Here is a 20,975-nt window from a genome sequence, read left to right as displayed (position 1 = left end):
TTTTAAGTTTTTTTTGAAACTGAACCCATAAACTGTTTCGTGGCACACTCACTGTTGTACAATAGAGCTCTGTTCGGCCATTTCATTGCATTCCAGTTAGTCATTCAATTTTATTTAATATTAAGTTTTAAAATTATGTTAATTAATTTAAAAATTACACTCACGAGAGAAGCATTTAAAATATTCTACACTCTCAACTAAGTGCATGCATCCACTCTAACAGAGGTTTCTGAACAGACTGACAACACCACCACACTCAGCAAATGTAGTGGGTGTACACAGTTTATGTAGACACTTGCCACTGACTACTGGGCTCCTGCGTAGACTTGTAAACCTGTTGACTGAACTCTTGTAAACACTTTTCTTGAGGACTAAACTCGTGCACAAAACTGTAGCCTTCTCAACAACAGACAAATTTCACAAGTTTATTATTTTACTTTTATCATTTTCATAATTTGAGAATAAACCTAAATGTAAATGGGCAAATTTTTTAACATAGAACTGAAACAAAAACTCTTATTGTTCAGTATTTTATTATTATAATAAATAATACTAATTGCATACAGGGTGATAGTGTCAGCTAAATATAAGTTCCAACTAAATTTTATTACAATGAAGCAATAAGCCAGTTACATAGGCAACAACCATAAGATCAACTGTAGTGTAATGTCAATTATTTCATCATTTTCAAGAATTCATATCTTTGTTCACAGTCAAACATCAATGTTGAAATTTTTACAGTACTTTTCTATCATATGGGTGTACAAAATGTTTGTGTGGCAATGATGACATTCAATAATCAGCACTTCAAAACACTTTGGGTATGACATGCTTGACCTAACTCACCTTGCAGAACAATGAAGTCACTTCTGTCAGTCTGATAAAGAAATTTGGCTTTTATTAATCTCTTCGAGGCAGTCAGGTTATTTGAAATGAAGTGTTTCATTCCGTACTACTGGCTAGTTTCAACTGTTCGCTGAATTTCAAGAGCACGTATGGTATTGTGCCGTAATAAAGAACCAAACATGAGATAATACAGTACTGGTACTCCTAGAAAATTTACATCCCAAAACCACATTGAAAAGCTTAATATCAAGTTGGGGCCTATGTCTTCATGAATATGGACACACAAATGTGCACCTTAAGCCATATTATCCATTCTAGTATGGTTTACGAAATTCCGGTGCTGTTGGAGTATCCTCTGATGACCTGTTTCCTTTATGACATGATGTAAGATCTCGTAATGCTTTATACATACATACAGGCTTCCTACGTCATGGTGGCTGCGCACATACAGAGGCGCCTGTTTTCTGGCGCTCTCTAGCAACTGTTGAAATGAACCTACAGAGTGACAGTTGTTAAACTGTGTGAAATAAAATCATCATGACTTCTGAATGGTTTGTGTTAAGATGTTCAAACTTCACAGTTGTCCACAGGGCATGATGGAAATTAGTGTGGGCTATGTGGTTTGGTTTAGCAACGAAGTGCACTTTCATTTGGATGGGTTCATCAGTAAGCCAGATTGGCACATCTGGGGGACTGAGCACCCAATTTCGCGATCTAAAAGTCTCTCTTCACCCTCAACGGGTGACTGTGTGCTGTGGAATGTCCAGTCACGGAATAATCTGTGCAATATCCCTTGATGGCACAGTGACTACTGAATGGTACTTGAAGATTTTGGAAGATGATTTCATCCCCATTATCCAAAGTGACCCTGATTTTGACAAGATGTGGTTCGTGCGTGACAGACCCTATCGAAGCAGAAGAGTGTTTGTTGTCCTGCAGGAACACTTTGGGGACCGCATGCTGGCTCAGGGGTACCCAGAGGCCACTGGAAGGACCTCGATTGGCTGCCATATTCTCCAGATCTGAACACGTGTGTCTCCTTTTTGTGGGGCTGTATTAAAGACAAGGTGTATAGCAATAACCCTAAAACCATTGCTGAACTGAAAGCTGCCATTCAGGAGGTCATCGGCAGCATCGATGTTCAGACACTCCAGCGGGTCACGCAGAATTGCGCTAGTCATGCGCGCCACGTCATTGCCAATGATGCGAGGCGTATCTAACATGTAATAACCTAAATTCGAATATCTGTAGTGACATTTACATGTTGAATAAAGTGTGTGCACACCATAGTTTGTAAATAATATAGTTTTTTCATATAGTTCAGTAATTCTCACCCTGTATTTCTAGCAGGCCGCAGGAAAATATTGTCTGTGGTGGTTTGAAAACTGTTACTTTAAAAGTAAATTTACTTTTATGCAGTATGTATTGTGTTACATATGAGAATGTGCGATAGCTTTCTTAAACCACAGTGTGTTTGACTCTCATTTAAAACTTAACTCTTTGAAAACCAGCCATGTAAAAGAATTTCGAGCCCAGAAGACCAGACATTTATCCCATTATTTAAAATTTTTGGATACATTTGTGTAATGTATCTTGAAGTGTAACACACACAATAAAAGACCAACATTATAGCTTTTCTTGTAGCTATTAATGTTCTAGACCAGTATTATATGTGAAAGCTTAACTTTTCTTGCAGCTACACTATGTATATCAATTCAAACCCTTAACTTTTCTATTCGTTTGTTTGCACTACTAAACAATGCTGTTGCTGCTACATGACTACATTACGTGTCCTATGCTCTGAATATCTGCTGTCATTGGCTGGCGAGATCAAGTTACTTGAGCCATGATTAGCTTACAAAAGCACAACACACTCTCAATATCATTGCTTCGGAAATTAACTTTCTGTGTTTGGTGGTCGGTGTTGATTTCTAAAACACACAACATGTTTGATATACACTGATTCTTCTCCAGCAAGTCCTCCAGCCAATTAAAAAATTATCAGTGCTGCTTCCAGGTGACATAAAGATAGCTGCTATAATCAGGTTGTTGTTCCCTGGCTTTAAATTTATTGCTGCAACTTCTAGTACCATTTTATTGCCCAGGTTGTCAGTCCATGTGACTTTTTCACCTGCTATATCACTTTTACTGTAAATGCCTACCTGATCACCTTTATGCGTCTTCCTACAGAACAAGTTTATGAGCTTGTAATTATTTAGCATTTGTCTATATGTTCATCTTCCTTACAACCCAGTTCATACGCTATGAAGAAATGTGGTTATTTTCGTGTAGTTATGCACCCAACTGCTCTCTCTTATTCATTATGTACTAAACATTCTGGTATATGGTTAGTTTGGTGTGCTTTGCTCTATAAAAGATCAGCTGTTTTGGCAGATACAAGAGAAGCATTGTGCAACACAAAAAGATTTACTGTTCATACTCTTAGAGTGTATAATCGAAGAAGAGTGAAGCAGTGTATTACTTCCTCAGGTCCACAAGAAGGAGAACCTGAAGGCTGTAAGAGAATATCATGAAATAAGATCACTTGTTGATAAAAGAGAGAGATAGTAGTGTTCCTTCCACAGATCTTATGTGAAATTGTCCACAAGGATGTTATAAAGAGAACAAACTTGTTACAAAATACATAAATTTCTAGTACACTGCAGTGCTTATGAGATCCTTATGCTATTGTAGGCACACAATCATCAAACAAAAGTCAGTTACAACATTTAGATATATTGATCACATTACTCCTCTTGTTTGATGTTACAAATTGTACATACATCAGTTGATTGCACAAAAAAAAAACATTCGTGGGGCAAGAGTTGCCTACAAATAAATTCTTTACACTCCTCTTAAGCTAAACTTATTAGTAGCTAAATTTTTTGCGACTGATGGTAAGTTTGTGTGTTTCTGAGTGATGGGCTTCTTTCTAAACCAAAGTATGTGACTGTATGTGGATTATTCTTATTTTGGTATTGTTCTAGGAACTGAGCTGTTTGCTTGAAATAAAGATGTATTATTTATGACAAATTTCGTTAAGGATTAAATACACTGTTCAGTCGCATTATTGTGTCCCTCTTTCAAAGGGCTGAGTAACCACCTTTTGGGTTTCAATTCAGAGAGTTTGGAGACGAGGAGTATCGTAAACTTGTCCTGGTGCTCTTCGATCCACAAGCATACAATGTGAGCTGTGTGTGACATTGCGTTGCCCTGCTAATACATGCCATGACACCTACGAGTAAGAAATTGCACGTGAAGTTGGACGTGGACCCCAAGGATTGTTGCATACTTGTATTGATCCATTGTGCTTCCAGAATGACGAGATCACTCAGGGAATGCCACAAAAGCATAATCCAGACCACAAGGCTCTCTCTTCCAGAGATTGTTGCAAGGTGTTTGCTTTCAGATGTTTTATGCCGTACACAACCATCATCATCTGTCTGATGGAGCATAAAACATGATTCATCTGAAAAGGCCTTATGTTGTCACTCAGTGGATGTCCTGTTGCGGTATTGATGTGCAAACTCCAGTCTTCGTTGCCGATGAACAGCAGTCAGCACGTGTGCATAAACCATTCTCCTGCTGCGGAGGCCCATATGCGGCAGTGTTCACTGAACTGTCATTAAGGAGACTGTTGGTAATCCCTTGGTTCATCTGAGTGGTCAGTTACTCAAAAGTTACATGTCTGCTCACCCATACACCTCTCCACTTGGGTTGTTCACCCCTGTCATCTATCACCAGTGGTGCACCACAGTTGCCTTGGCACTGGTTTCAGAGAGCACCATTTTGCCACACGCAGTATACTTTTAGCTGTGGCAGCCCATGAACAGTTTGGCAATGCTTCCATCCTGGGCCCAAAAGCCAATGATCATGACCTACTGGATATCAGGTAAATTGCTCTGCTTCCAAATTGCGACAGTGATTGCACTGTTTTCCTCATCCGTCCGATACACTTTATATATCCTCCACTGCTAGTGCTGCCGCCTGCTGTCTGTGAGTGGCTATTGCACATTGAAATCAAGTGTAGGCTTTGGTCACAGTAATGTGACTGGACTGTGCGTATTGGGAATCAGTAGTTAGTATCCCCATTTCCTTGAACTGGCTTTTGCAGGACATTCTTGGGTTCATAGCATAAATAATTCATGTTAAATAGTTTTGGATTCTGAAAACTTTAAATTTACTTACCTCAGAATATGATTCCGTGTGACGTAATGGAATGAAAGTAAGAAAATTATGCTGGTTTTTATTTATTTTCATATCACCTACGTCTGTTAACAGCATTGCAAATAAAGATTTGTTTATGCACTTCAGCAGTTCTGTGGTGTGCTCCTCCCAGTTGTATTTAACAAGCTGCGTTCCAAAAAATTTGCTGCTGTCAACCTTTTCTATCTGCTTGTAGTCATATTTTAGACATGCATATAATGTGTCATCTCAAAGTTTGGTGTCAAAGAATTAGCCAAGAGCCATTTATTAATGTTCCTAAAAATTTCATTAATCGGTCTTTCAAAAACTATACTCATTTGGTAGTTATTGGAATGTTTGCATCATCTGCAAACAAAACAAACTTGGTGTCTAGTAATGGTACTGATGAAAGATTGTTAATACACACAAGGGAAAGTAGGGTGCCCAGAATGGAACTTTATCAGACACTTTTAAATAGTCCCCATAGAGTGAAAATTTATGGTTTAAGTTGCATGAATGTTTTCTGAAGGCCCACTTCATTTATTCCCAGAGAAATATCATTTGCAGCATTTCCTGTTGCAACATAATACTGTAATTTGCTTGAAAGATATTGTGATTTGCATATTAAAATGTCTTTGGCATATCGGAGCATGCTAAAGTGCGCGTCATTTATGTTGGCGGCCGAGTTTAGGTTCGTTCTGCGCATCTGACTTCACATAACCCAGCCAGCCAATGAACAGAGAACGACGTTGCCAAATCTCGACTGCAGAGCAGAGCACGGACGAGTGTCTTCAGATTTAGAAACGTTCAGTCATAAATAAAGTAATAGAACAAAAGCAATATCTTGGTAGCAGATTTCTTTTATAGAAAGTTTCGAAAAAGCATTCTTTATACCAATTAATTAAACCAAACAAGCAATAAGACTCCTAATTCAAGCGATAGCAAGGAAAGGTGTTTGCATCAATCTCACGAACCGCTTTTCGCAAGAAAGAACAGCGGTAATTGTTTATTTCCTATTGTACTTCGATGATGTTTGAGTAATTCATAGTCATACCAATAGTGTTTGTCAGTATTTTGTGTGTCCTCTTAGACTCCTCATGGAGTTACATTGTACGACAAGCTGCGTTAGCGTAACGGTTAAGGTGTTGGGTTAGTATGCGAAAGGTGAAGAGTTCAAACCCTGTGGAGTGCTTGATATTTTCTTTATTTAAAAACAATATTGAAGTGTCTTACTGCACGAATTTTATTCGTTTGAATGAAAATTTTTGAAATTTCTAGTGCTTTGTCTCTTCATTAACCCTTTCGCTGCTGCAGACACGTGCTGCCCGCATTCCGCGCTGTGCGCGATTTTGTCATCACTGCACTGCTCGCCTGTGCAGACACATGGTGTTCCCACTGCTTTGACACACTTATCATTCGATTTCACAAAAACTATTTGACCCAAAAATTAGATTTTTACACATCTTCTTGACTGATACCTTCCCCCCATAAATGACTTAATTTTGTTTCGATGTTCAACCCAGTTATTGTACAGCATTAAATGTAGTAAACCATTGCACGAAATTTTGAAGAGTTTGCAGAAGTAAAAGTCCATAGCGTGTGTGTGTGCCATACCTTTCATTGATTGAAGTGCTTTAAAATAAAGCCAAACGTGGCCGGTGTAAATAAAACTTTTGTTACAGTCGCGAAAGACGGAATATTTCTCAATATTACATACGACACCTATGTGGTACTTAAATTAAATGAGATATAGTTATACAGTAAATTTTATATGAAATTTAGGTATCTTGTCCACATTTCATTCTCAACATTGTGGCAACTAAAATCGACCATACAGAAAGTATACTCTATGGACTTTTACCTCTGCAAACTCTTCAGAATTTCGTGCGATGGTTTACTATATTTAATGCTGCATAATAACGGCATTGAACATTGAAACAAAATTAAGTCATTTATGGGGGAAGGTATCAGTCAAGAAGATGTGTAAAAATCTAATTTTTAGGCCAAATAGTTTTTGTGGAATCGAATGATAAAGAGTATCAAAGCAGTCGGAACACCATGTGTCAGCACAGGCGAGCAGTGCAGTGACAAAATCGCGCACAGCGCGGAATGAGGGGAGCACGTCTCTGTAGCAGGGAAAGCGTTAATGCGGCCGTGATGGCTTTACTTCATGAACTGCGCGCTCCCCCCTAAACATAAGCTTGCAAACTATGCTATACTATGGCGCTGCTTCTCTTGGCGCGTGCGTCGTGTGCAACTGGCAACGCAGCAACCTCCCGCGTCTGGGTGGGCATGCGCGAGCCGCCAAGATAAAAGAATTGAACTATAGTAGCTTGTAATTTATCTAACGAGTTAAGTACATCCTCACTGTACATGTGAACAGCATCTCAAGATTGGAAACCTTTCAAAATATGAACTTTGACAACATACTATTTGTATTAGATGGCCAAGAATTCACACATGTAATACCTTTCCTAGAATTTTTGAAAAAACTGGCTAAAATGAAACTGCGCAGAAGACTGGCAGTATTTCTTCATCGTCTTTCTCATATAAGAAGGTTAAGTTAAACTTCCTTCAGTCAGTCAGGGAATGTTCCATTGATAAATGACTGGTAACACAAGTAAGTTGGTATGTTATAAAATTCAGAACAACAATTTTAAACTTTGTTGTTATTTCATCATAACCACAAGACTTCTTTTTTTTATTTTAAAAATTTTGTGGTGGCATTACTATTTCTCATGTTGTGATGATCATATTTGTATTACTGAAGTTATTTTGAATGAATGGGTGGTGTGAGATAGTCCACAGTAGCATCTGCTGAACCTGACAACTCTATCTTTTCAGTAACAGTTTTGAAATGCCTGTTAGTTTTGCAACACTGCATTACATCTGTTACCAGTCTATCGCTTACTTCTAAAGGTATCTGCTCCTCTTATTTATGTTTATGCAAGCCACCTCCTTCACTACATCCCATATTGAAATTACAATGAAATTCAGACCTTGAGCTGCTTACAGGAATTGATAAATATCAAAGGGGACAGTTGTAAATGTGTGCCCTGACAGGGACTCGAACCCGGGATCTCCTGCTTACACGGCACACTCTCTATCCATCTGAGCCACTGAGGACACAGAGGATAGTGCAACTGCAGGGACTTATCTCTGGCACACTCCCCGTGAGACCCACATTTCCAGCATACTGTCCACACACTACATTTGTAGTCCCCTGCCCACAATACTCATTACTCATGGCAGTCAATCTACTGATTCCCGTAAGAGTTTGGTCAATGTGAGGGCATCTGCACTGAAGAAGATCAGTGGCTGGTAAGCCTTACCTATATGAAGATGGTATCTGTTCTTTCAGACATGTCTGAAAGAACACATACCATCTTCTTATATCCCATATTGTCTTTCTTACCTGACATACCTTTTTTTTCTTAATGGGTTTGCTGCACTGTCTGTATTACAATATTTGATATACCTTTTTCCTTGAGTAATTCGTGGCTTGTTTGTAGACTTCAGATCTAGTCTGAGTTTTGGGAAAAAACAGCTTTCAAATAAGGTAAGCTCTTGTATTAATAGATGTTTTGTATTTTTCGGTCATATTATAAACTTGGTATATGTTTCCAAAATAATGAGATGGAAAATAAACGGAAGTCAGAGCTCATAAAGAGACTTGCCAAAAGTTTTTCTTCCTGTGACTCAGACGTGAAAGGGGGAAAGTACAGTAGTAAAATAGTCTTCATCAATCTCTCCCCTTTCTTCCCCAGAATGTAAAGTGGCTTGTGGGTCGTAGATGTGTGTGTTTCCGGACAACAGGGTAACTCGTCTACATGGTCTAATGTGCTAGGGTCCTGAATAAAAAGTTCTTAGTCAACTTTCCATGTCAAATTAGGATAAGTCATACATTTCAATGACAGTTTTCGTCATTATAGCCAGTGCAAAGTCAGGCTGTTATGACACTGGTGAAGCAACCAGTCAATCTCGTGCCCAGATAAAGCAATCTGATTGGCCAGCTTAGCGAAATACCTTGCCAAGAAGCGGAGAAATTTCTGATCCTATATAAAATTACTCACTTGTTGGCCTGTCTGGTGTGGCTAAAGAAGACAGGAAAAGGAAAGCTGAAGTTTAAAATTTTGCATTTAAAAAAATCAATGCACACGAGGACTGCTCAGACATACTATAGTTCGACCATCACACAGAATCCTGTATGGAGGGACATAAAATAGGCGTCCCTGGCACTGAGAATCAACTGAAAGAGTTAAAAAACCAGTAAGTCACCATGTCCGTATGGAATCCAGTTCGAATTTACCATTGGGCCCTTGCTTAGCTTGCATTTATCAGAAATCTCTGGGTGTAAAGTACAAAGCTAAATGTTGGTTTGCTGCAGAATTCTTGACCGTATTTTAAGTAAATTTAATAAATTTGCTTGAGACAGGAAAGCTTCTGATCAGAAATCGGCATAGATTTAGAAAGAATCACTTAAGCAAAAGTCGGTTTGTTCTTTTCTTGCACATCATGCAAACCATGAATGAAGGCCACAAGCAGACTATTAAAGAAGGTTGAAGCATGTAAAATAGGTTATCAGATCTATGAGCGTCTAGAAGACTTCTTAAGTTATAGAATCCATTATGTTGTCCTGTACGGCAAGTGTCCTCAAACACGAGGAAATTTTCGGGGGTGCCCCAAGAATGTGTGATAGGACCACTTTTCTTCCCTTTACAGATAAACGATACATGTAGCAGTCTGTTGTTATGTGTTGATGACCCTGTAGTGTCTGGGAAAATGTCGTCATTTAGTGACGGGGAGAATACAGGATGACTTGGATGGAATTTCTAATTGGTTTTATGAATGGCAGTTTGCTGTGAATGTAGAAAAATGTAAGTTACGGCAGGTGCGTAGCAATAACAGTCCTGTAAGGTTTGAATACAGAACTAGTGGTGTGCTGCTTGACACAGCCACATCAATTAAATATCAAGGCGTAACATTGCAAAGCGATATGAAATGGAAGGAGCGCTTTAGATCGGTGGTAAGGAAGACAAATTTTGGACTTCAGTTGGTTGGGAGAAATCTAGGAAAGTGTAGCTCATTTATAAAGAAAACCATGTATGCAATACATGCGCAACCCATTTTTGAGTATTGCTAGAGTGTTTGAGATTCCCACCAGGTCGGGTTAAATGAAGACATAAAAATAATTCAGAGGCATGCTGCTTGATTTGCTACCAGTAGGATCGCTTGATGTGCAAGAGTTATGGAAATGCTCTTAAACTCGAATGGGAATCCCTGGAGAGAAGTGTCTCTTTCGTGAAACATTATTGGGAAGCACAAGGAACTGGCAACGCCATTTGAATGTGAATGGCAAAGGGAATAAATACTAATAGTACAAGATACCCTCTGCCGTGCACAACTTGGTGGCTTTTGGAATATGTTTGTAGATGTAGATGTCATTGTGGAATCATGGAGGTGGCAAATGGTGATATAGTTTCCTCTGCACCCAGAGGTAGCATTTGTGCTCATGGGCCAATGTAGCCTGTAGCATCACTGCTCATATCGGATATTAAACTGTTCAATGTATTCCTCTGTGACCTGTCTTTGATAAATACCTGCTTGAACACATTGTTGAATACGGATCTGGTGTATCATGTCTTGCCTGATAAAAACTTTATCTATCTTTCTATTTGTTGCACCATGGGGGGTGTGTAAGCCCTTCTGGCTTTTTTGAAAGGTACTGTCTTGGTTTTGTAATGTCACAGACTATATACCCAATCCTTCTGAACACTCGTCAGATGAGTACTTTCACAGCCAAGAAAGCTTGTCCAAAATTGACCTTGTGCTGTGTATTGGGGTGTTGAACACATTTCTCTTCTGAGCTCAGTGGTGAACACTGTGCTTCCTGAGATATGCATCGGCTTTCAAGCCACAGAGTGGTTGAGCTGTCCATCTGGTTTCCATTCAACCACCCCAGCTAAGAAAGACAACATTGTATCCTTTTCTGTTTCCAATTTTAGATATAATGTTCGGTTTATACTATCCACGTAATCAGTGAACTGTTGCAGCATCTCACCGCATTGGGGCCAAAACGAAATGTGTAATCTGTGTAATTGCAGAAACAGGATGTATGGACGGAGGCCCTGTTCAGCACTCATTCTTTGAAATCCTCCATGAAAAAAGAACAGCAAAAAAAGTAGGTGGTGACACTGGCAAATCTATGGCAGTTCCTTCTGTCCCCTATATAAATAAAAAAAGGGGAGGACTAATTAACAGGGATAAGGGGAAGGAGGAGGAGTTGGACAGAAAGAGAGGGAAGAGGATATGGACAGACAGAGAGAGAGGGAGGAGGAGATTAAGAGGTATATGAAGTTCCAATTCATATTAGAAATGTATGCTTTCCCTTTTCTTACTTCTCCAATTAACCGGACTCAACCGCAGCAATGCGTGGCCAGAAACAGCTAGTTTCGTAACAATTGCCAGAAAAGTACATTGTTTGCTGAATGTGTGAAAGCAATTTGACAGTGAAGTTACTTGTAATGATATCTTCGTAGACAGAGAGCTTTTAACTTAATGATCGTCCTTATTTCTTATTTTCTCCACCCTTTCCATAAGCATGGTACATTAAAATTCAAATCGGAAGATTTTTATACTGCAGTGTTTCAGATACAACTTGCAAATTATGAAATGTTGACTTTTCCAATTTATTATACAAGACTAATGGCAAATGTCCCCCCATGATTGCACTACAGTTTTAGATAATAATGTTTTCTTCTTTCTCAGCAAATATGCAATTTGCATTGCCAGGTACTTGGAGAACCTTTGTGCTCATCACATTTTTTCTTAATTTAGATTTGTTATTTTTTGGAATTGCAGCAGCTGATGTCTGAAAGTTGTTTTCTCACATTTCTTCCATACAGTTTGGAAATTTAGATCTATGTGCAATGCTGATTTTCAAATAAAGTGAACAACTTATAAAACAGCCCTGTAAATGAATATGACTATTGCCTTTGTTCATTGTTCCTTGTCATGGATTAAGAAGAGGTAATAGAGTTTAATTGTAGTAGTTGTCTTGAGTCTGTAGACTTGTTTGTCACAGCTCTCCAAGTTAGTGTAGCCTGTACAAATCAGCTATTCCTCTGTGCCTTAGGCTGTGACCTGTCCTTTATTTTAGCCAAGTTCTTCCATATAACTCTCTTCTTGATGCCCCACCTCTTCATAAGTTACTGGATCTGCCAATCAGAACTTCAGCATTGTTCTGTAGCAGTGCATTTCGAACATCTCTGTTCTCCTCTTGCCTGTACTCTTTGCCTTTTGATATATTGCAGTACTCCATACAAATAATTTCAGAAAAGGCTTCCTAACAGAAAAATTTATATTTGTTGTTAGTGAATTTCTCTTTTTCAGAAATACTTTCCCTGCCTCTTAAAGTCTTCATTTTATATTCTATTGACTGGTGGCATCCATCGTCTGTTAATTTTGCTACCCAAATAGCAAAGTTCATCTATGGCTTTAAGGTCATATTTTCTACTCTAATTCCCTCATCATTGCCTGATTTAAATTGATTCACTTTATTATCAATTTTGCAATGTTGTTGTTGATCATCTTAAAACACTATCTATCCCATTTAAACAGTCATCCAAATCTTTTATTGTTTCTGACAGAATTAGTGTGTCATGAAGACACCCTGAAGTTTTTATTTCATTGCCCTGAACTTTTATTTTATTTTCCAAGTTTCCCGCTGGCTTCTTTTAATGTTTTCTCTCTCTATCGATTTGAATAACACGAGGGATATGGGTACAACCCTGTCTGATTTCTTAATCCCTGCTTTCTATTTCATGCCCTTTAAGTCTCAGAACAGCAGTCTGGATTCTGTATAATTTGTATATGACCTTTTAATCCCAGGATTTCATCCCTGATAATGTCAGAATTCCAAAGAGTATATTCCAATCAACATTGTCAAAAACATTTATCTAACCTACAAATGCTACAAATTTTTCTCACAATATTGTGCCTCCGACACCTCTGTTATGTATTTCAGTTTCCATAATATTGTGTTTTAAGTTTTTTCCTTCATATAGTAATATACATTCCTTCCACCTTTTAACCTTTCTTTATTTGCTTGCCATTTGAGCTCTTGTTCACACAACTGCTATATGCAGTGTCTTTCTTATATTCATGGGTGCTTCTACCTCTTTGCATTTTTCTTCTAGCCACTACTGCTTTGCCTCTACACAAATCTCATATTTAGACATCTGTATTTCTTTTGTTCGTTTCACTTGCCACATTTCTGTATCTTCTTCTTTCATCGCTTAAATTTAATATAATTTGTGCAAGGATTCATACTCAGCCATGTCTTTTTGCTAGGTGTTCTTCTACTGTTTGCACTGTTTCATGTCTCACAGCAATCCATTCATCTTATTGTATTTCTGATGCCTATTTGAGCCAGTGGTTGCCTAATGCTCCCTTTGAAACTCTTTGTAACCTCTGGTTCTTTCAACCTATCCGGGTCCCATCTCCTTTAACTTTCTACCTTTCTGGAATTTCTTCCACTTTAATTTACATTTATTAACTAATAAATCATGCTCAAAGACCACGTCTGCTCCTTGAAAGAGTTTGCAGTTTAAAAACTTGTTTTCATATCTCTGTATTAACATTATATTGTGTCAGAATCTTCAACCAAACTTGGTACGTGTAAAAAAACTGTCAGGCAGCAACCAAGTATCTGTCAAAGGTGTGGGGGTGAAAAAGGAACAATGGAGTTCCCAGAATTTACTCATCCAGTATTTGAGAATGAAAGTACTTAGCAAGCTTCAACAAACTTAACACACAATTTCAAACCTTTACAAAATTGTTTCTTGCTGATAACATATGCAAAATTATGGAAGGAAAAATGTGTATCACCTCCTACTTTCCCATATTCATGCCATAAATGTACTGCATGAGACGTAACATTGTAATTTACTAGCTGCAGTGCCCAGAGTTGCCCAGGATGTTTATATCTACTACAGAAAGTGACTGGCCCTGTGCCTTGTTGATACTTAACAGCGACTGCAAGCCACATGGGTAACTGCAACCGCTTTAAATCGAAGCACATGTTTGAATCACTGGGTTTCAACAGAATGCGTCGAAAGAATACTTGATCACCTGTGGCATTCATAGTATGGGGTTCTAGGTTTCCAGTTCTGACTTTCACAAATATACACCAATTTCAGAGCAAAAGTTTAGTAATAACAGTTGCTTCCTAGATTGTGCTTTAATTCCTTTTTAAATTACAAATTAAAGTAATACGAGGGTTGACTGAAAAGTAATGCCTCCACCTTCGTAACTATTCAACAGTTGGTAGCTTTGGTATGTGGCAGCTACTGGCTTATTCTGTAGCCTCTTCTCTACTGCTCCAGTTGGTGGGAAGCCTTAGCATTGAATGGTTGTGTTGTTACAATGTAAAGTATGGAACCCTGCGCAGACAGTCGGTCAATGCGATTTAAGCAATGTGCAGTCATTGAATTCTTGACAGCAGGAGGTGTCACCAAAGGAGATTCATCAGAGAATGAAAGCAGTTTATGGTGATTGTGTTGATATGAGTGCTTTGCGTCATTGGGCAAGTAAGCTTAAAGATGTTGAGGCGGGAACATCTGACCTGTGTGACAAACAGTGTTGGATGTCCTGTGACAGCAGCTGCAGAGTTTCACAAGCAAAATGATGACAGATTGATTCAGGATGATCGTCGTATCACTCGGAGAGAGAAATTGCAAGCACAATCAGCATTTCACAAAAATTTTTGGTCACATTATTGCTTCGCTTGGCTATCGGAAGACCTGTGCGCAGTGGGTGCCCTGGATGCTGACTCCTGAAATGAAAGCGCACAGACTTGAAATTTCCCCACATCTTTAAACTTACTGGCTCAACGACGCACAGTACTCACATCAACACAGTCACCATAAACTGCTTTCATTCTCTGATGAATCTCCTTTCGGGTGACACCTTCTGCTGTCAAGAATTCAATGACTGCGCATTGCTTAAATTGTGTTGACCGACAGTCTGCACAGGGTTCCAAACGTTACATAGTAACAACACAATCATTCAAGGCTAAGGCTTCTCGCCAACTGGAGCTGTAGAGAAGAGGTTACGGGACCAATTCTGCCAACTATTGAAGAGTTACGAAGGTGGAGGCATTACTTTTCAGTCAACCCTCGTATATCTGTAATGCATAATGTGCCTAAAATCAACTGTAAAATACAGAATTTTATCATTTCAATACTCTACATTTTCCACAAGAAATGTTTTGACTTTTAAAATATGCTGTATGAAAAGATTTAGTTGTGCTATCTGTTGTTACATTTAGAAGTATGTATCTCACAGTGTTTCTGACGAATTAATAATAAAAGTAACTGTGAAAAACAGATTGAAACATCTTCTAGTGTCTACGTCATATGTAACAAATGAAACTATTCAATAAATAAACAATCATGTTTCTGTCAAAGTCTCGAGTCTTCATTCGTCCCGCCATGTAGTGAAGTGTGATGGTATTATCTCGAGGACGGGTAATGCCACTGTAATTTATTCACGGAATAGGAATTAGTCATTTTACCACAATATATTTTGTTTGTTAGGTATTTAATTATTTTGTGTGTGTTATATTCTTTCACCGGGTCATAGTGGAATGCTGCATTTGTTAGGTTGTACTATTTACTTCTCCTCATCCGCACTTTTCATAGGGTGATATTTTCAGGACTGGCTTGAGTTCACAGTCTGTTATTACAAGATAGTGTTGCAATTCTAGATTGTTCAATCCGTTCATTTCATTGTTCTTTGGTTGTTCTGCTTCGCAAGGTGCTCATTGTCATTTGTCGGGAACTTCAGCGTGCTTTGCGCCATTAGTCTGTTTCATTTTTTTTTCCCCTGTTCTTTCTGTTTCTGCTGTTATGCCTCAGACTTGGCAACATCGCCTCCTCTTTTACATTTGAGCATTATCTAAAATATAAATCAAATCAACTTTTTACTAACAAATACACTAAGTATGCTTTAGATGCTTTTCACATTTTATTTTCAGTTTATATTTAATCACTGTCAGTTTGACTACTCACACTTCACTGTTTGTTTTTATTCACTCACTGCACCACTTTTTTGATTCCTTCATTCATCACTGATAAGAAACTAACTTTCAAACCCACGATGGGTTCTGCTTTATATACCCTTAACAATTGGTAGTCCCATCAGTGACGAATTCCTGAACATACCAGAAAGGCTTCAGATGGTCCACAGTATTCCAGAATATTCCACAACATTAGTGTGTGTTCTGGAATGTTCCACAATAATCTGGGATGATCCCGAACATTCTGGAATCTTCCCGAATGTTCCAGACTATTCCAGAACGTCCTGGATCATTGTGGAACATTCTGGAATGTTTTGGAAATTTCAAAAGGTTGAAACTTCACAGCCGTTATATCTTCAAAAGTACACCCTTCAGATAAAAACAGGAACGTTCTTCATGGATGGGGAATTGAGGGCTACCACACCATATAACTCACAAAATCTTACTGGGACTCGTTTCTGAGTTTTAGTGGTGCGCACATTATGAACTTACTTTTATAATATGTATTGATTCTCTCTGTACTACTAACTGTATTCGCAACACATTTTACAGACAGTATGTAAATATATCACTGAATGTAAATGCAAAATTATATCATTTGACACTGTATATTTCAGGAGGTATGATGTCATACACAGTGAGATCAGTATAAAACTGCTGTATCATGAATGATATTTAACTTCATTACTTCTTTGCTACTCACCGTATCCGCAATAAGTTTTGTAGACAGTATCCAAATATGCCATTGAATGAAACTACAATATGATATCACTGTACGAAACACAGTTAACGAGATATGCTGCCATAAACATTTAGCACAATGCCAGAAGCGACATGGTACGGGAGTGGGCACGCAGTTGTAAATGAATCCTGGGCAAAGCCAGGTTTGTCCACTAGTGTACTCATAAAGCTTAAGTCTGAAATGCACAAAATTGTAAGTAAAAGGAGAAGACTAGTGATGGGTGTGTTGTTTATGGTTTGCTAACAGTAGAAGTATGTATTTGGAGAAATTAAGTTAGGCTGCTAGCATATGTTGTCTCCAGACTGTTGACCTGTTTAAAAAAGACAAATAAGCACTTCCTCAAGCATTAAGGAACATACATAAGAAATAAACAGTTGATCTCTTTCTTAAAACATATTAAAATGAAGTTCATATTCTCTGTCTTTAACACTATTATGCCAGTGATTTGAAAAGTTTGTGGGAAGTAAGTCAGTATGTTGCGTTTGGCGGTCATGCGGTTACAGGCACCACGTCACTGATTGCACGGCCCCTCCTGCCGGAGGTTCAAGTCTCTCTCTCTCTCTCTCTCTCTCTCTCTCTCTCTCTGTTTGTGTGTGTGTGTGTGTGTGTGTGTGTGTGTGTGTGGTGTTAGCATAAGGTAGTTTTAAGTAGTGTGTAAGTCTAGGGACCGAGACGTTAGTGGTTTGGTCCCATAGGAATTCACACACATTTGAACATTTTGCGTTTGGTGATTTTGTGTGAGAAGAATCCTATATACACAAGTCTTACAATTTGTTTTGATTTCACGAACAAACCTACGTGGTTGAAGTATCAGTAAATTTTATCTTTGTGTGGTAGTCTTTCTTCTTGTTCCCTGTTGCTGAAATTTTATTGATTACATGCCATTTCAGGTGTGTGGAAAAGCTGTTACAAGAAGCGCTGATTCTCCTGCAAGTGATATCCCCCCCGTCTGCCAAGAATGTGAGGAGAAAGCATTTTCACATTGCCTTGCTTTGTCGTGGCATGCTCATATGCAGACACAGAATGGAGAACGCCTGAAGTTGACTGTAACAGCAACACAACCAGCACTGACACTGCCACGTCCAGCAACTGCAACACGCTGAGAATGTTATAATCAGACGAATATCTTATATGTCTAATCTATGATGTTTTTGGATATGATTACTACAAACTATCAGGCAATTTCAGAACCCCTCCAAGTGCATTTTTTAACGATCTGTTACTTACCATAATTGATTATTTCTTCTTAAGAATGGTGGGGGATAAGGTTATTGACCACCTAATTTTTGTGCATCATTTGTAACAAAAAGTGTATTGTGGAAGTCAAGAATTGGCTTGTAAAAATACTTAAACATTGTGAGCTGGATGCAACATAATTTTACAATAAAATAATTGCAGATACTGTTGTAAATACGTGTAATAAATGTTTTCTCTGTGAAAGTACTGTTCTTGGTGTTTGTGTTGCAACATTATTTTACTTGTTTACACACTGGCTGGGAAATGTAATTTCACTGCCTGTAATTAAGAATAAAGGAAAAATACTTATTGAAAAAGAATACTTCAGAAAATGTGAAATAGCCATATAAACGGCACACAAAAATTTGACTGGATTGACAGGTATGGTAGGAAGTTGCATTCAAACAAAACTAATTCTGAGAGCTTCAGTGTCTTGTGTTTTAACGGCTGTCACCAGGCTCACTTTTGCTTTAGACCGAAATCCTCTTAGATTGCAGTGAAGTGTTCTAAACCTTCATATGAGTTTAAATTGTTTTCTGAATTTGAACTTCAACCCAAATTTATGCCATTCTCATTCGTTACTCCACCACCTATTATCCTAGAACATTTTGTGGAAATATTAATATATCAAAAGTCTAATTTTGGAACAGTGTGTTAATCTGCTACAAAGGTTTAAAAAGAATGCAACTGTTGTGTAACGTGCAATTTAGCCTTATTCTTAGTATTAATTGTTTTCTATCATTATTCCATTATATGTATGGAAAGCTTCATAATCCGAAGAAAATTCCTTATACTTCATGTTTTAGGACATAGATAATTTATAACCAGGTGTATGATGACTAATGAGCTGAATAATTTCCTCATACTTGATTATTTAACTGCCCATATTTATTGTGTGTGTTTCTCATGTACAAAAGTAATTGTTTCTACCTCTGTAAGTAAGTCCATAAACTAAAAGTAAATACTTACATAGGCCCTATTCTGTCTTTCTTGTCATCTCTATTTTTTACCTACACATGCTATTTTCAGATCATAATGACAGGTACACAGTATTTTAAGTAGGCATTCTTTCATGTCCACTCGTTCTTTCTCAATGAAACTAGTTTTCTTTCAGATGCAGGTAACATATGATAGTAGATTTGCTCATTGTACAACTCAGTAGCAGTGTCTTGAACACCCAAGGGCTCATCACGCAACTCCAACACTGAGAAACATACCATCACATGTCCGCAGCTCGTGGCCTAATGGCTAGCATTGCTGCATCTGGATCACGGGGTCCCGGGTTGGATTACCGGCTGAGTTGAGGATTTTCTCTGCCTGGGGTCTGGGTTTTTGTGTTGTCCTCATCCTTTTATCATCATCATCATCATAATTCGTGACAGTGGCTCGATTGGATTGTGTGAAAATTGGACGGTGGGAAAATTGGGACTTTTTATGGGTGCTGATGACCACGCAGTTGAGCGCCCCATAAACCAGTCATCATCATCGTCAACAACAACAGCATCAACATTTCATCACTGCATTTTACTAGGCACAAAAGTCTTGCTGCCTTTGTGGAGGCAACACGTTGTATTAAAACCACAGACAGATTAAGCCTTGACAGTACTTATCTTTAGGAGATGAAATTCCCAGTGACACTGATAGATAAACATCAAATAGAATGCAGTGTTATTAACATTTGGAAAAGAAGGCATCTTCTTTAGAGAAGGAAGAGGAATTCTTTGGGGCAGGTTGAGAAAAGGGGCAGATCACTGGGACCTTAAGTTAAAGAGGGACCCACCTCAGCTGTAAGTGATTTGCCTCCAGACCACCTTCCAACCTCCCCCAAACCACATCCTTTCACCTCCCTGGGAAGGAACATGTTCCAGATATTAATATATTGTGTTCTAATTAAGTGTTGTTATCAACTGTACTGGGAGATCTCTCTCGTGAAGGTAAGTATTGGCCAGTCTTTATTCCTATTAGTGATTTTTAACAGTTTTCGGAGTTGAATTTTCATTTTTACACAGTTAACTCATTGTGTTCTCGTCTATGTGTGAATGATTTATCCAGCCAGTTATAAGTATGTACTGCAGGAAATCACAGAAACAATAAATCTTTGATGTAGGGTACTAGTGTTTGTTGTCTAACTTCAACATTGTTTTTTCCTACCAGCAGATTTGGTACATTTACCCTGTGCTGGACTTTTGATGGAGAAGAGACTTCTGATGTGTTGAGATGTGATAGTTCTCGTTTTTTGACACTTATGCAAATGGAATTTTGTTGTCTTATTCATAAAAAAGTTAATCATCCGTGACTGTAAGGTTTTCCTTTGCCAGGGCAATTTTGTGAAATCTTAGATTGGCAGGTGGCAGTGTAGTGATTTAGGAACTTTGCAGCTGTGTAATTTACCTCACCAGACAGACAGACTTACACAGTCATGCTAGAAAAAATATTTTGTCTCATTCACTGCAAAACTAACACAAGTTGTCCCTATACTACTCCCTCTCCCCTGCTCATGTCATCTCAGAGGTGGCTCCTGTCCACAAATCTACTAAAAATATTGCACATGCTAGAGTAATATACAGCACAACAATTTCACAGGAGAATAAAAATTATAATAAAAACAAAAAAGAGCCTGCTAGAAGAAGTGGACATAAATTTCTCAGTTTTTAAGCAATGGCATTTTGAGTAAAATACTTGATGGTGGCAGAGTTAGTCATCAAAGCTCAAGTGTTTTATTTGAAATTATGTGACTTGAAAATCGAAGATTTTATTCACGAATGTAACAATTATTATTAATTCTCAGGTTGAGTGAATTCATAAGTAACATAGTGTGAGATTTTTAACTGAGAGAAAGTTAAAAGTGTCTCCATATAGTTTGAAGCACCACTGTGAATATCATTT

General features: G+C 38.2%; 1 protein-coding gene across 2 annotated transcripts in view; it reads left to right on the top strand.

Annotated features, from left to right (window-relative positions):
* Positions 1 to 18,293, top strand: part of LOC126473357 (zinc finger protein 239-like) — a 98,459-nt gene extending 80,166 nt beyond the window's left edge. Inside the window, exon 5 of one of the 2 annotated variants that reach the window (XM_050100362.1) lies at positions 17,744 to 18,293. In XM_050100362.1, the coding sequence (XP_049956319.1) occupies positions 17,744 to 17,956 (213 nt within the window). In that variant the 3' untranslated portion in view covers positions 17,957 to 18,293. The remainder of the gene's footprint in view (positions 1 to 17,743) is intronic. The other variant, XM_050100361.1, reaches the window with a different exon arrangement.
* Positions 18,294 to 20,975: the final 2,682 nt, after the last annotated feature.

This window comes from Schistocerca serialis, chromosome 4, assembly GCF_023864345.2.
Source record: "Schistocerca serialis cubense isolate TAMUIC-IGC-003099 chromosome 4, iqSchSeri2.2, whole genome shotgun sequence".
Classification (NCBI taxonomy): Eukaryota; Metazoa; Arthropoda; class Insecta; order Orthoptera; family Acrididae; genus Schistocerca; species Schistocerca serialis.
Note: the sequence above shows the minus strand (reverse complement) of the source record. Positions and strands in the feature narration are given on the sequence as shown.